Source organism: Copidosoma floridanum, unplaced genomic scaffold (assembly GCF_036245765.1).
Source record: "Copidosoma floridanum isolate Cflo_tuat_1 unplaced genomic scaffold, Cflo_Japanese_pri ptg000004l, whole genome shotgun sequence".
In the NCBI taxonomy this organism is placed as follows: domain Eukaryota; kingdom Metazoa; phylum Arthropoda; class Insecta; order Hymenoptera; family Encyrtidae; genus Copidosoma; species Copidosoma floridanum.
The window spans coordinates 24,193,991-24,209,926 of NW_028321881.1; the positions used below are offsets into that span (position 1 = coordinate 24,193,991).

The window sequence follows — 15,936 nt, forward strand, 5'->3', positions numbered from 1 at the left end:
TTTTTTTTTTTTATTCGGTTTTCAAGTGTTTGTTTTAGTAAACAACATGAATGCAGTACTAACGTTTACAGAGTTTCGTTCTTCCTGTGGGTCTGGCGACCCCCTTGTTACCTGGGAAATTGTGTCTATACTTATCTCATGTTTAAAGAACTTCGTTCTCACCGTGGGTCTCATGACCTGTTTATCCCCCCTGGTTTGTTGTTTTTTTTTTTTTTTTTTTTTTTCTATTTCTTGTTTTATTTATTTTTTTTCATTTCTCGTTTTTTTTCATATTTTATTTTATTACATTTTTTTTAATATAAACTGTATAACATTTATAAATTGTAACAATTTAAGGAAACTAAATATCCTAGAGACCGAATATTTAAAAAATAAGTTTTTATACAAACAACTGTTGTCTTTTTTGATTATAATACATGACATATTGTATTAAAGTTTGGAAATGGCACAATTTTAATAAGTAAATTAACTTGGTGGATTGTATTAAGACGTGATTATTTATCTTTTTGATTTGAAATTAAAAAACCTCAATTGGTAAAAGTAAGTTAATTTTCCTTGTTAGGAAATAAAACTGTTATAACTTCTGTTTATGACAAAAACCGTGGATTAAGCTATGGAATTTCAAAACAATCATAATTTTAAATAAGTTTTTACTGTACGTATTAAAAACAGCTATTTAAAAATGAGTTTTTTCAAAAATTATTTGTTAATATAATATTATTTATAAAATTACAAAGTTCTACAATTATAAAGTTGTAAAAATTTTGTGCATGTTTTTTAAAACTAAGTATTTTTAAAAAATTGTTTTTATAACATATAAATACAAGAAATTAGAAACGGATCAACGGGCTTTTCTTTTAAATAAATATAATAACACTTTTATTAATGCTAATATTGGTTAATTTCTGAAGAAGTGTAAAGAGGCGGCTTCTGTTCTTTTTTTTGACGTAGGGCTTATGCCAAAAGTTTATTTTAACAAATCTTTAATCTTTTAATTAAAACACTCCTTGAATTTTTGCAAGAAATGTAAAAAATTAGCTCTAAATTTTGTGTTTCTTATTTTTTTAAATCGAAAATGTATCTAAATTTTTGTAAAATTTCCGTGACAATCTCGAACATTAAAAAATGTATCATTTTTTAATAATCTAAGTAAAAAATTCTTTGACATCCAGTGAACTTCTACGGTTTAAATTATTAATATTATGACATGAGTTTCTAGATGAAGCATTTTTTTTATCATGTCATAAAAATATATACTTCAATAATTGAAGATTACATAGTACTAAAATAATACAAATGAAAAAAAAATGTAACGTGGCCTACACTTTACACTTATGAAACATAAACTGTTAAGTTTTACAGTTCGTGAATGTGAATATACTTGTATGTATTCTACATACATAACTTAAATTTAATTATTCAAGATAACTTATACCTTCAATCAGTAACTAATAAAGGTTTTTGCTTAAATACTTTTTAAGTATAAAGAGCGTCTATTTGCCTCATGGGTGGCCTGAAATAATAGATCGATAACGATGCGTAGTACGTCAAAATGATTTTGTGGACATGGGAGGAAGTGTGGGACTACCAAATTTTTCCAGTACGTCAAAATTACGTAAAAAACAAATAAATTTAACCTTAGTTTGTAGAAAGGCCGTTTGTAAACATACCTTTTTTGGTTGGGGGTTGTGGGGGTTCGTGTATAATATTAATTAGTATTTATATACACATAGAAACTTATGTTTACTTTTCAAGTACAATCGGTGTCTCTGATTAAAATAATTTATTCATTAGATAAAAAGTCTAAAAAGTAATTCGTTTGGATGTCATTTTTAAAAGATCAGTCATTTATTTTATTGAAAGTGTCTTCCAGCCTCTTCAGTAATTTTACTGTCAGTTTATTAACCAAATAATAAATTTTTTTGATATTGTATTCTGTCAACAAGTTTTTGGTTTTAATCCGTCAAGTGATACAAGTTTAATTACGTTATAATGTATTTAGAACAATCAGGTGCATAAGTTTAATTATTATCCTTGCCTCGTTAAAATAGTGTAAGAGGCTGTAGGAGGCCTTTAAAAATCTGTGAGAGGCTGTGGGGGGCGTTGAAGGCGCGTGGGGGGCTAAATATTGGTCTAGCATATTTTTAACTATGTCAAAATTACGAATAAAGTAATCGAATTGCGCTCTTTTTTTTACAGGGGCTATAAATATTAAAGTTTCTTTTGAGTGGCTCTGGGGGGTCACGTTAAGGGCGAGCGGGGGATTGTGACTTTTCCACATGAAACAACTCTGTACAATTATAAGATTTACTCATATATTTTGTCCTTATAATATCATTTTTGACATAATAATGTCCGCATAAAGCGCCATTGATCAAGATAAATACATAAACATATACGTATTTACATATCTTTATATTTATACGTATATATCATTATTTTGTGTATTCTTTGTAAACGAATGACCCCCCTGCTCCAAAATTGGTTTATTTAAGTAAAGTTCTATAGGAAGTCAGAAAAAAGATCGGAGCATCTAGTTTTTAATGCCAAAAGGCATATACATTAAGTCAACATTTATGATCCAATATGGCTGCTTGAACCACGTAACCTGCATATTTTTTTCAATAAAACTACTATAAATCTCGTGGCATAGACTCTGCAAGGGTCAAAAAAGGCCTTAATAGAAAATCCTAAGTTTTTTAATGAAAAGGTGTATAAAAGAACTTTTTTTGTCTGCCATAAAATACAAAATGGTGGCAATAGCACGTGACCAACAGTTTTTTTTAAAAAAAGCTTCTATAAACCTCACAGCATAAACCTTACAGGTGTCCAAAAAGCTTTAATAAAAAGTTTTGAGCTCTTCTATTAAATGTTCTATGAAAGAAATTTTTTGGCTGCTATAAAATCCAAAAGGGTGGCAATAACATGTGACCAACAGCTTTTTTCCAAAAAAACTACAATTAATCTCACAGCATGAACCCTACAAGGGTCTAAAAAGACTTGAACAAAAAGTCTTGAGTTTTCCTATCCAAAGGTGTTTAAAAGAAATTTCTGTGTCTGCCATAAAATGTAAAATGGTGATAAAAACATGTGACCTGCGTTTTTAAAAAAATTAAACTACTAAGAAACTGATGGTATAATCTCTACAGGGGTCTAAAGAGGCCTAAATGTAAGGTCTATAGCTTTTCTATGGAAAGAAGTAACATTACATTTTTTTTGTCTTCTATACAAGTCAAAATGTTAGTAGAAAGACGTGATCTACAGTTTTTTTAAATTAAGCTACTATAAGTCTCGTAGCAGATACCGTAGAAAGATCTACAAATCTTAAATAAGAGGTCTTGAGCTAATACATCAAAGACTGTGTATTTCTTGTTAGCTGTACAATCCAAAACTGTGGCAAAACACGTGACCCCCACCTGATGTTTACTAAAACTATTATGAGTGTGCTACATTTACCCGACTGGGGTTAACAGAAATTTAAATGATTATTCTTAGTTTTATTCCCAGAAATTAGTGTGAAAAGAGTCTTTGTTAAACTGAGAATTAGAAGTGGCGTCAAAAATATGTGAAAAATTGTAAAATAAAAATAAAGCTGCAATAATCATTTATCACGTAGGATAGTAATGTAAACTTTGAAAACATATAATTGCTGTCGCTTCAAACTTGACATGTTGTTAGTTCTGCACTGACGTATTAAAGCTATGGTACGAAGAAATAGATGTACTTTTTGAGTAGGGTCTAGTTTTATGATTTTATATATTATTCATTGTCAATATGGTGGCATTAACAAGGTTATACTAGTATTTTCGATACGAAACGCATTCCAACAATTACTTTTTTAAGGTTTATTTGGATGTATCAAGTGGCAGGGAAGAAATGTACAACATTATTTAAAACAAAAATTAGTATTTAATAGTCTTTCGAACAAAATCATAGCCAAAAACAAATTACATTTTAAATTCCTTGACCAACTCAATAACTGTTGTCAGATATTTTTATAATAGTAAACAATAAAACTTATGTTTTTAATCATGAAATCAGGAACAGCTTATGAATAATGATTAGTAAATTTCAAGGAATACTATTTTATTCATACAATAGTTCGGTGCTATCCCGCGAATCCGAATATCTCTTAATAATCGAGTTGTTTTGTTCACCAATAGAAACATGGCTTATAAAAATTTTTTGTGAACCCCTGTAGGGTTTATGTTCCGAGATTTACAGTTCACTAAAAAAAGATGTAAATCACGTGTTTTGGCGTTATTTTACATTTCATATTAGACAAAAAAATTTTTCTATACGATGTTTAATACATATGCTTACGAAGTCTTATTCAAGCTTTTGTAGATCCCTGTAGGGCAAGATTTATAGTACTTTTACTGTAAAAAATTCGTAGATCACGTCTTTTTGCCACCATTCTGGATTGTAGAGCAGACTGAAAATTTTTATTTTAAAACTTTTGATAGAAGAGCTTAAAACTTCATATTTCAGTCTTTTAAGATCTCTGTAGGGCTTATGCCATAAGTTTCTTAGTAGCTTTATTGTGAAAAAGCTGTAGATCACGTGTTATTGCTACCATTTTGCATTTTATAGCAGACAGAGAATTTTCTTGTTTATCTTTTGATAGAAGAGCTAAGGCGTTTTGTTAAGATTTGAATAGCTAAAGCAAAAAGGATTCTTTGTTCGGATGCTGCGCACAGTTTGCTCAAGAGCTAAGAAGAGACTGTACTTGAGGTAGGAGCTCACATACCTAAAGGTGGGCGTAATTGACTCTCTTGCCTATAAGTGCCTATTGTCTAATTCTCAATTGCGAAATATCAGCACTGGTTCGTCCATCACGAATAATGCTCTCGCTCTCTAGCATTCCAGATTACGAACAGTCAGCACGCGATAAAGAGCAGCTCCTTTTTCACTTCGCGTCCTAGTTGGCAATTTTTAATTCCTGCCAAAATCGTGCAGTTAGCAGCAGTAGCAGCAGCCTTTTGAAAAGAATTAACTCTCCACTTGATGTTGTGAGATCGCTTTTTTTTCATTGTTTTGATTCTTTCCTTTTTTTTAAAAAATTAGACATATTGTAGATTTTAAGCACTAAAAGAAAAGCTTATTTGTTGATGCACTTTGCACATGAACGACTCGAACTCGTCGTTTCGTTGCGGTCCATTTCTCAACAGAATAAAACGGTTTGCACTAGCCTTTTAAAACTCAAGTCATCTTTTATAGAAAATTGTTTTGTAGTTATTTTCCTTTGGTAAATATATTCTTTATAAAATGAAAGCCTCTTTAATGTTTTTTTGTTAAATCAATCCGTTTCTGGTGATTTATAAACAAAGTCGCACCATCCAGGCAAATTATGCCGTTTAGTTGAAAACTAAAAGCTTAATACCTGGTAGTTTTTTTATTTGTGGCCTTTGAAATTCAAGTCACGAGATAAAACGCTAGCATCAAAACACTTTTTAAATAAGCCTCTTCAAACTGCTTTAGGGCTAATACCGTGAGTTTCTTAGTAGTTTGATTGCAAAAAACCCGCAGGTCACATGTTTTTACGGCCATTTTTGAGTTTAAGGCAGACAAAAAAAAATCTTTCATACATCTTTTAATGGGAGAGCTCAATACTTCATATTCAAGTCTTTAAAGATCTCTGTAGGTATTATGCTGCAACATTTATCGTAGTTTTCTTGAAAAAAAGCTGTTGGTCACATGTAATTGCTGTAATTTTGGATTTTATATCAGACAAACAATTTTTTTTATACATCTATAAATAGTAGAGCTAAAGACTTTTTATTTAAACCTTTTTAGACCCCTGCAGGGCTTACGCTGCAAGATTAATAGTAGTTTTCTTCAAAAAAAGCTGTTGGTCACGTGTTATTGCCACCATTTTAAAATTTATAGCAGCCAAAAAATTTTTTTTAATACTCATTTTGAAAGAAGAGCTTAAAACTTTTTATTGAAGCTTTTTAATACCCTTGCAGAGTCCATGCCACAAGATTTCTAGTAGTTTAATTGAAAAAGAAATGTTGGTCACGTGTCTTTGTCACCAATTTGGATTTTATAACAGATGAAAAATTTTATTGATACAAAATTTAATAGGAGAGCTTAAGACTTTTCATTTAGGCATTTTTAGACCTCTGTAGGGCTTATGCTGCAAGGTTTACAGTAGTTTTCTTCAAAAAAAAAAAGCTATTGGTCACGTATTATCGCCGAAATTTCGAATTTCATAGCAAACAAAAACTTATTTCATACTTATTTCGATAAAGTAGCTTAAGACTTTAAATTCAATCCTTTTTTACCCCTGCAGGGTTTATGCCACGAGTTTTATAGTAGTTTTATTGGAGAAAATCTGTAGGTCACGTAGTTCAGGCAGCCATATTGGATCAGGAATGTTGACTCAATGTATATGCCACTTGGCAGTAAAATTTAGATGCTCAGACTTTTTATTCAATAACCTACAGAACCTTAATCAAGCAAACTAATTTTGGAGAAGGGGGGTTATTTATTTACAAACAAAAAATACCTTATATACATCTTACTATAGTACATAGTTGATTCGTATAGTAAAGTTATAATTAGCCCTACGCTCCCCCCCCCCCCATTGCCCCCTGAAAAAAAGCTCTAGTATTAACAGCCCCTTATAAAGTAAGGTAAGAAATAAGATAAAATTGTTTAATATTTGTATTTGTAAAAATGTATAATAAATGTGTATGTATACATATATATATATATATATCTAAATACAATGTTGTAAAATCTAGTGTCACGCCCACATGTATCAATGAGACTTGTACCAGAAAATATAAGCAACAAAAATATCAATTCTTTAACAATTAATATGTTTCGAAACCATGAAAAAAAGGTGTTATTTAATCTCTACATAGAATACGACTTTCTGTTACTTCCAAAGGCTTACAGTAATAATTGAGAGATCTTAATACATTCTTAAAGATTTAAGTTACAGGCATTGATATTTAATTTGCTAATAACACTTCTTTGTGTTTATCAGTACTTTTTCAAAGCAATTATACACTGTTAATCAACAGTTAGCCAACAGTGATCTCAAAAGCAGCAATGGAACAGCGCGCGGAATTCAAATTGGCTATATGGGCAAATCCACAAAAACCAGTTAACTAAAACCCAAGCTATTTAACCCAGTGACCCGAGGGGCAGAAAATTGATAACATAATAATTATATAGGTCAATAAACAAATAACCACATAACCTAAGACCCAAGCTATTTAACCTAATGACCCGAGGGGCAGCAAATTAAGATCACATTGAATATATATAATAATAATAATATACTGATTAAATAATTTATTAAATAAATAGCAACATAACCTAAAACCCAAGCTATTTAACCCAGTGACCCGGGGGCAGAAAACTAATAACATATTAATTTTATAGGTCAAGAAAAAAATAACCTCATAACCTAAAACCCAAGCTATTTAACCCAGTAACTCGCGGGCAGAAAACTAATAACATACTAATTAAATAAGTCAATAAACAAATAACCACATAACCTAAAACCCAAGCTATTTAACCCAGTGAACCAGATGGCAGAAAACTAATAACATATTAATTTTATAGGTCAATAAACAAATAACCTCATAACCGAAAAACCCAAACTATTTAACCCAGTGACCCAGGGGACAGCAAGTTATTAATTAAATGATTAAATAAATTATCAAATGAATAAAAACACGCCCTAAGACGCAAGCTGTTCAACCCAGTTACCTAGGGCACAGTGAGTTAATAATTTTTTAAATAAATAAATTCATAAACAAATAACCACATAACTTTAATCCTAAGCTACTTTACCTAATGACCTGGAATGCAGCAATTAAATAATACATTGATTGGATAAGTTTTTATTATAAAAAGTTTAGGTATTAGGATATGTTGTTATTTAATTATATATTTATTCAAGTAATAAATTATTAAGTTGCTGTCCTCTGCGTCATTGAGTTAAAAAGCTTGGGTTATAGGTAATGTTTTTATTTATTTATTAATTTATTTAACCATCATATTATTATAATATATATTCAATATATTATTAATTTGCTGCCCCCCGAGTCATTGAATTAAATAGCTTGGGTTTTAGGGTATGTTGTTATTCATTTAGTAATTTATTTAATTAATTAATTATTAACTTGCTGTCCCCTGGGTCACTGGGTTGAAAAGCTTGGGTTTTAGGTTTCGTGGTTATTTGTTTATTGACCTATATAATTGTTATGTTGTTAATTTTCTGCCCCCTGGGTCACTGGGTTAAATAGCTTGTGTTTTAGGTTATGTGGTTATTTGTTTTTTAATTTATTTATTTAACAAATTATTAACTCTTTGTGCCCTAGGTTGCTGGGTTCAATAGCTTGGGTATTAGGGTGTGTTGTTATTCATTTAATAATTTATTTAATAAATTAATTATTAACTTGCTGTCCCCCGGGTCACTGGGTTAAATAGCTTGGATTTTAGGTTATGTTGCTATTTATTTAATAAATTATTTAATTATTATATTATTACTATATATATTCAATGTGTTATTAATTTTCTGCCCCCTGGGTCACTGGGTCAAATAGCTTGTGTTTTAGGTTATGTGGTTATTTGTTTTTTAATTTATTTATTCAACAAATTATTAACTCACTGTGCCCTAGGTTACTAGGTTCAATAGCTTAGGTTTAAGGGTGTGTTGTTATTCATTTAATTATTTATTTAATCAATTAATTATCAACTTGATGTCTCCCGGGTCAATGGGTTAAAAAGCCTGGGTCTTAGGTTATGTGGTTATCTGTTTATTGACCTATATAATTATTATGTTATTAATTTGCTACCCTCTGGTTCACTGGGTTAAATAGCTTGGGTTTTAGGTTATGTGGTTATTTGTTTATTGACCTACATAATTGTTATGTTGTTAATTTTCTGCCCCCCGGGTCACTGGGTTAAATAGTTCGTTTTTTAGGGTATGTGGTTATTTGTTTTTTAATTTATTTATTTAACAAATTATAAACTCACTGTGCCCTCGGTTACTGGGTTTAATAGCTTTAGTTTTAGGGTGTGTTGTTATTCATTTAATAATTTATTTAATCAATTAATCATTAACTTGCTGTCCCCCGGGTCGCCGGGTTAAAAAGCTTGGGTTTTAGGTTATGTGGTTATCTGTTTATTGACTATATAATTATTATGTTTTTAATTTGCTGCCCTCTGGTTCACTGGGCTTAATAGCTTGGGTTTTAGGTTGTGAGGTTATTTGTTTATTGACCTTTAAAATTAATATGTTATTAGTTTTCCTTCCCCAGGTCACTGGGTTAAATAGCTTCGGTTTTACGTTATGTTGCTATTTATTTGATAAATTATTAAATTATTATATTATTACTATATATATTCAATGTGTTATTAATTTTCTGCACCCTGGGTCACTGGGTTAAATAGCTTGTGTTTTAGGTTATGTGGTTATTTGTTTTTTAATTTATTTATTTAACAAATTTTTAACTCACTGTGCCCTAGGTTACTAGGTTTAATAGCTTGGGTTTTAGGGTGTGTTGTTATTCATTTAATAATTTATTTAATTAATTAATTATCAACTTGCTGTCCCCCGGGTCAATGGGTTAAAAAGCTTGGGTCTTAGGTTATGTGGTTATCTGTTTATTGACTTTTATAATTATTATGTTATTAATTAGCTGCCCTCTGGTTCACTGGGTTTAATAGCTTAGGTTTTAGGTTATGTGGTTATTTGTTTTTGACTTATTTAATTAGTATGTTATTAATTTTCTGCCCCCCGGGTCACTGGGTTAAATAGCTTGGGTTTTAGGTTGTGAGGTTATTTGTTTATTGACCTATAAAATTAATATGTTATTAGTCTTCTGCCCCCGGGTCACTGGGTTAACTAGCTTAGATTTTAGGTTTTGTTGCTATTTATTTAATAAATAATTTAATTATTATATTATTATATATATTCATTGTGTTATTAATTTGCTGCCCCCCTGGTCATTGGGTTTAATAGTCTGGGTTTTAGGTTATGTGGTTATTTGTTTATTGACCTATATAATTATTATGTTAATAATTTTCTGCCCCCCGGATCACTGGGTTAAATATCTTGAGTTTTAGTTAACTGGTTTTTGTGGATTTGCTCTTATAGCTAATTTGAATTCCGCGCACTGTTCCGTCGCTGCTTTTGAGATCACTGTTAGCCAATACTATTACTGATGTAGAAAAAAACTTACATTGATTTTGTTCTTTTAGTATGTATTAATAAAATATAATAAGAAACATGTTTTTTGTATTGCTGTTATTTAAAGCCTATTTTACTACGTGTAAGATACCAGTTAAAAAAATACATATAAAGACATTATTAATTTTTGAGCTGACGATTTCCTAATGCTTATAAGTTAGTTGACAGCTGATTATTAAATATTAGTGTTTCAAGTAAACGTGAAACTTTACTTAACACGCATAGTTATTTTTTAATTAAATCTTCTTTTCCTTTCAGATAAGTACTTTTTGTCTTTATTTCAAGGAAATCTATATAGTAGTATATTTAAAATTAATTAACTGCTGTGTCATTCGACTAAGAAATAGGCTGTTACAGGCTTTTACTTCTGCCAACAACCGTAAGATTACCTTTCAACGAAAGGTCATAGCTTATTCTATAAAAAAACATATCAATTAACATTTAATATATTTAAGAAACCTTTACAATAATCATGCAAAAAAAATCACAGTAGATGTTTAGGTAGTCCGCCTCTTACAAAGATATTTGTATGAACAACTTATTAAATTGAAAGTTAAAATACTTTTTATACTTTCAAAGAACATAAACGTTTTAAGAGTTAAAATAAAATTGTTTCTTTTTATAGTTATAGTTTAATTATTTAAAAAATTTTAAGCATGCTCTTACTTTGATAGAGCTTCAGAATTGTTAATAAGTGTTTTCATGGCAGCAGCCAGATGAACAACTATTTCCTTTTCAGTTTTTCCCTCTTTACTGTACGTTGATAGTTGTATTTGTTTTACATAGCAAGGCATAATAGCTTCTAAAATAGTCTGCAAGATGAGGAAAACAAATTTAGCAAGTTCGTAATTGAGTAAATTTATATATATATACAACTTAGAACATATGTATGTGTGTGTAAATGTGACTTACGTGGACAATCACATGTAGGTATGAGTAATTATGAGGACAAAAGTGGAACTTAGTGGACGCACTAATTCTACCATGTTATTGATATACATTTTGGAAGCCTGTGAAGTCTGCATAAGTCACTTTCTCAGTATATGTATATCTCTTTATGTTAGATGACTTATGAGGACTCCTCGTGCTTTCAGAATACATACTAGTAACATTGAAAAGTTATGAAAACAGTCAGCATAAGTCCGATTTTGTTCTCACAATAATCTTTTTTAACATAATAATGTCCACAAAAGTCACCATTATTAAAGATATGTACATCTATATAAATTCTTATCAGTGTCCCTATGGATATATAGGATTCTGGCGTGTATAGCAAGCATCTAGCATTGAAGTTTTTTAATTTTTTTTTTTTTTTTTTTTTAAGGACTTTTACAAGACTGATGAATTTCAGTCTAAAAAACAAGTTACTGAAGGATGGCAGGTCACAGTGTATGGTTTAATGTGAGTAAGCAACTGCACAACAACAACCTATTTGTTAGTAGAAAGAGCAGTGGTATGACTCAAGTGACCAAGGTTAGCACGTTGGTAGTTTTTGAAAGCACGAGGTCATTTATACTTACTATGATTACAGCATCAGATACTTTTGTACTTGTTAAATCTATAAGTCTCTTACGAAACAAAATAGATTTCTGTTTAATCAATATCTGAATATCAACTGTGTGCTAAATAATATACAACTGCTACTTGTAAGCATGCTGCAAAATCTTTAACTTTTTTAGCGTGAGCCATCAGAGGAGCTAACGATTCCATAATCACTTACTTATAAGACACCTTGATACAACTTCAGTAAATTGTATGCTAACAATTAGAGGCTAAGACTACAACAACTTGGAGTAGTATACGGCTGTACCAGTACTGTGCCAAGACTTGACTTGAACCTAACTTGGGCTCTGAAAAACACCAACATAACCCTACAGTATCATAACATGACAAGTTCTTACTTGGCTTTTGAGCAAAAAAGCTTAACGAACTCTTTACAGGTACTTTATAGTTACTAGTCAAATACTAGGTTAACTCTTGGCAAACATTCGGCTGTTACCTCACCGAGACCTTACGACACTTGTCTGACACGAGGCTGATAGTCGACAGGTATTTTTCAGACCCTTGGAGTGTACTAAGCTGGTAATTGATAGCTCCTTGCCAGATACTTGACAGGTACTTATTCAAGTATTTTACAGGCTTATGACAGGTATTTGGTGGATACTGGGTGGAACTTGACAGTTACTTCTGGAGTACTTGACAAAAACTCATCAGGAACTTAGTAGATTTAAGATGTGACTTAAGAAACAGTTGCCCTGTACGTAATAAGTACTGAGCGAGTACTTAATGAACACTTAGTAGGTACTTAGCAGAGACTTAAAAAACAACAACTGATTAGAACTTGACATAAACTTAGTAGGGGCTTCACAAGTACTTGACTTACATTAGGTGAGTACCTTACGGGCCCATGAAAAGTACTTGTCAGACTTCACGTGGGACTTTACGGACACGTGAATGGTACTTGCAGTACCCACAAAGTCTCCATCTTATGTCTATTTAGTAATTATCAAGTACTTAACATCTGCTCATCTAGAAGTACTTAGTTATTTGCCAAACTACTGTAAACTGGCCATCAAATATTTAGCAAGCTCTTGTAAGATACACGTATATTTTTCGTCAAAAACCAAGTACCAACTCGTCAAGTACTTACCAAGTGCTCGTCAAATACCAGTCTATACCTCGTTAAGTACTCAGCAAGCTTATGTTAAGTCATAACCAGTATTAACACAGATCCATTGACAACCTATAAATTGCCTTCCAAGAACTCATCAAGTGCATATTAAGTATCTGCCAAGTTATCACCAAGTACTTTCTATATTTCTGACAGATACCCACAATGTGCCAATAGTCTTACCAAGTGTTTACCAAGTACCCTTTTTCTGTCTGTAAAGTAGCTACAAAGTTTCGGTTAAATACTTGACAAGTAGTCACCAGGTTACTGTTAACTACCCATTAGTTGCTTGTTAAATATCTGCTTAGGGCCTTCCCAGTACCAATGAAGTAACTGTAATGTGCTAATCAAGTACTTGATTAGTACCTGCCAAGTACATGTCGATTGCCTTTTAAGTGTAGAAATTTTATGCTTCTATGTTACCCACAAAGCACGTGGCATATGATTGTTAGCAACTGACCAAGTACTAGCCATATAACCGTGGAGTTTTTGTCAATTTTCCGTTCAGTACATGCAAAGTAACTGCTAAGTGTACGTCAAGAACCCGTTAACTGCCTCTTAAGTGTCGATCAAATACTTAGTAAGTTTTCAGCAAGTGCCTATCAAGTACCTTAAAAACTCCTGTCAACTACCTGCTAAATACTGGAGAAGTACCAGAAAAGTACCTGTCAAGTATCAACTGAGTACTCACCAAGTTTCTACCAAGTACATGCTAAGTGCCTGTCAAGTACCACCTCCTCCTGTCCTACCACTGTCAGTTAAGTCTCGCAAGGTTATCCGTAAGGTGAGCCAAATTCCCCTTAAGTACCTGCCTAGTACTTGACTAGAGGCTATCAAATGCCCATGAAGTGCCTGCCAAGTTCTTACTAACGAGAAACTAACGAAGCACTTGTGATGTGACTATTTTGTAATACTGTGGGGCTATTTAATAAGGGCCCAAATTTAACTTTAGTAACGATTTGCTGTTATAGCTTGACACCTCTTGAAGTTTCTGTTTTGCGTGACTCTTATTATTACCATAAAATATACTAAATTACTATTTAATTGTATTATACGTTAGTAATCATGAAAATGTTAAATTATTTTTTTTGCAGAATCATCTATGGTTAACGTTTTTATAGTACATTGACAAGTAGTAACTGTCAGTTGTTTAACATTACGTAAAAATTCAAATGTTTGTTTTGTGCTAATATGACTTGTTTGGTGATTTAATGAGGACTTTCACATTGACAAAAATACCTTGTGCTGTGTCAGTAGTAAGTATCAATGACTTAAGATAACAATGACGAGAGATTTACTGCTACACCACTGATTGACAAATTGTTTGTTTTCATACAGTTTACTTACATCAAACCACGCTTAGTAGCAGTCTAATACACTAAAAGCTTGTTCATAATTGACTGGAATTAAACAACCTTATAATGTGCCTTTTTCTAAGCAAATTATTTAATAATATTTTTGACAGAATCAGATTTAAAATACCCTGCTGTGCACGCCAATGACAGCTGTTAAATTACTTGTAAGCATTGATGTGTATATGTGTACGTATATATGTACTACTTACCAGCATTTGCTGTCCCCTGAAAGAATCAGCTGAATATGATGAAACCATCACACATAAAGATATGCAGTCAAGTATTGAAACCATTTCATCTTCATCGTGATAACAGAAATCAATTGCTTTAAGTGGCTTATTAGCTTTGACTAGTTCACTTATATTCAGGGGGTCTGGTGACGGTGTTTCAAGACTAAGTAGTAAATTAAATAGACATGACGAAGGTACCTGAAAAACAGATTTGTTTCTTTACTTTTATGAAATTTTTTAAAGTATGAATATTTTAGTTCTTAAAGAACGCTTTACAAATAACCTCAGATCTTATGTAATGTATAAGAGATTTTATACTATTAGTCTCTCGAAAGCCATGTAACGGTATAACCTCTTTTTTTATACGTCACATCACTTCTTTACATAAAATTTCTATTGACTTGTCATTCTAAATATCAAACGGATAACTAAAGTGCTTTTTATAGTTTATTAATAATAAGAAAAGACAAAATGTATTTTATAATAAAGCCTAAGTTAATTAGAGCTAGTCTTGTGACCTATTTCCATAATAAAATTAGCTAACACCAAATTCATGATGTGAGAAAAGTTTAGAATGAATTTCGCATTGTGTAGTGAAATGAAAACTCAATCAAAATGATTAAGAGAGAAAGATAAAACTATATGACTCTTTTAAATATTGAGCTAAAGTTTAATGTTGCATTTATTACAAAATAAGATTACCTGTTACCAAGATAGAATGTTTCTCCAGAAAAAAGATGTCTGACTAAAATCAGCTAAGGTTTAAAAATCCTAGCTTGAGCTAGTTAGCACTGTGCTTCCAGCTTACAGCTGTGATGTTGTACTTAGGCTTAAAATTTATTTAGGGTTAAAAATTATTTCTGTGATGGCTAGTGTCGTGCTCTGGCACTTGACACAAAAGTATTTTATCAGTTAGTTTGGAAAAGATAATGTGAGAGTTACTTACTAAAAAAAGTCTCTTATCAAAGAAATTATTAAAATATATAGTACGTTATATTTCTTACTAGTTACTGCAGAATAAGCTAATAATTATACATTACTCAATTACTTTTTAGCATGTTATTCATAATTACTTTTTTAGATAAATACTTATTTAAAGTTGTCACCTTTAGGACTAGTAACAATCCATCCTTACACTGGCTGCTATCTTTCTTACGGCATAATTTGATAATAATCATCTCAACTGAAGGTTACCCTTACTTGAAGGATTTCTTTTGTTACAACTATTTGTATGAGTGACTTTAGCGTAATTAAAATTTCACGCAGTGCATTTAAAATATACAATATTGTATTGTGAAAGAATTAGGTATTGTAATTTTACATTAAAAATTGCTTAGTCATTACAGTTGTACTGATTAAAAAAATTAAGTTAAAACGAGCAGGGCTTGTAGTCAGAGTCCTGGTGTGTTGTGCTTTGATAATAGTAAAATTAGTTTTGTTAAGTTTAGTAAGTTATCAAAAATT

The 15,936-nt window shown here is 31.1% G+C and overlaps 1 protein-coding gene across 1 annotated transcript in view; it reads right to left on the reverse strand.

Moving 5' to 3' along the window:
• The window catches only part of LOC106645530 (protein unc-80 homolog), a 676,041-nt gene that overhangs the window by 336,152 nt on the left and 323,953 nt on the right, over positions 1–15,936 (reverse strand). Inside the window, exons 10-11 of the mRNA XM_089596422.1 lie at positions 14,452–14,670; positions 10,883–11,028 (exon numbers count right to left, since the gene is read on the reverse strand). Of these exons, the coding sequence (XP_089452548.1) occupies positions 10,883–11,028; positions 14,452–14,670 (365 nt within the window). The remainder of the gene's footprint in view (positions 1–10,882; positions 11,029–14,451; positions 14,671–15,936) is intronic.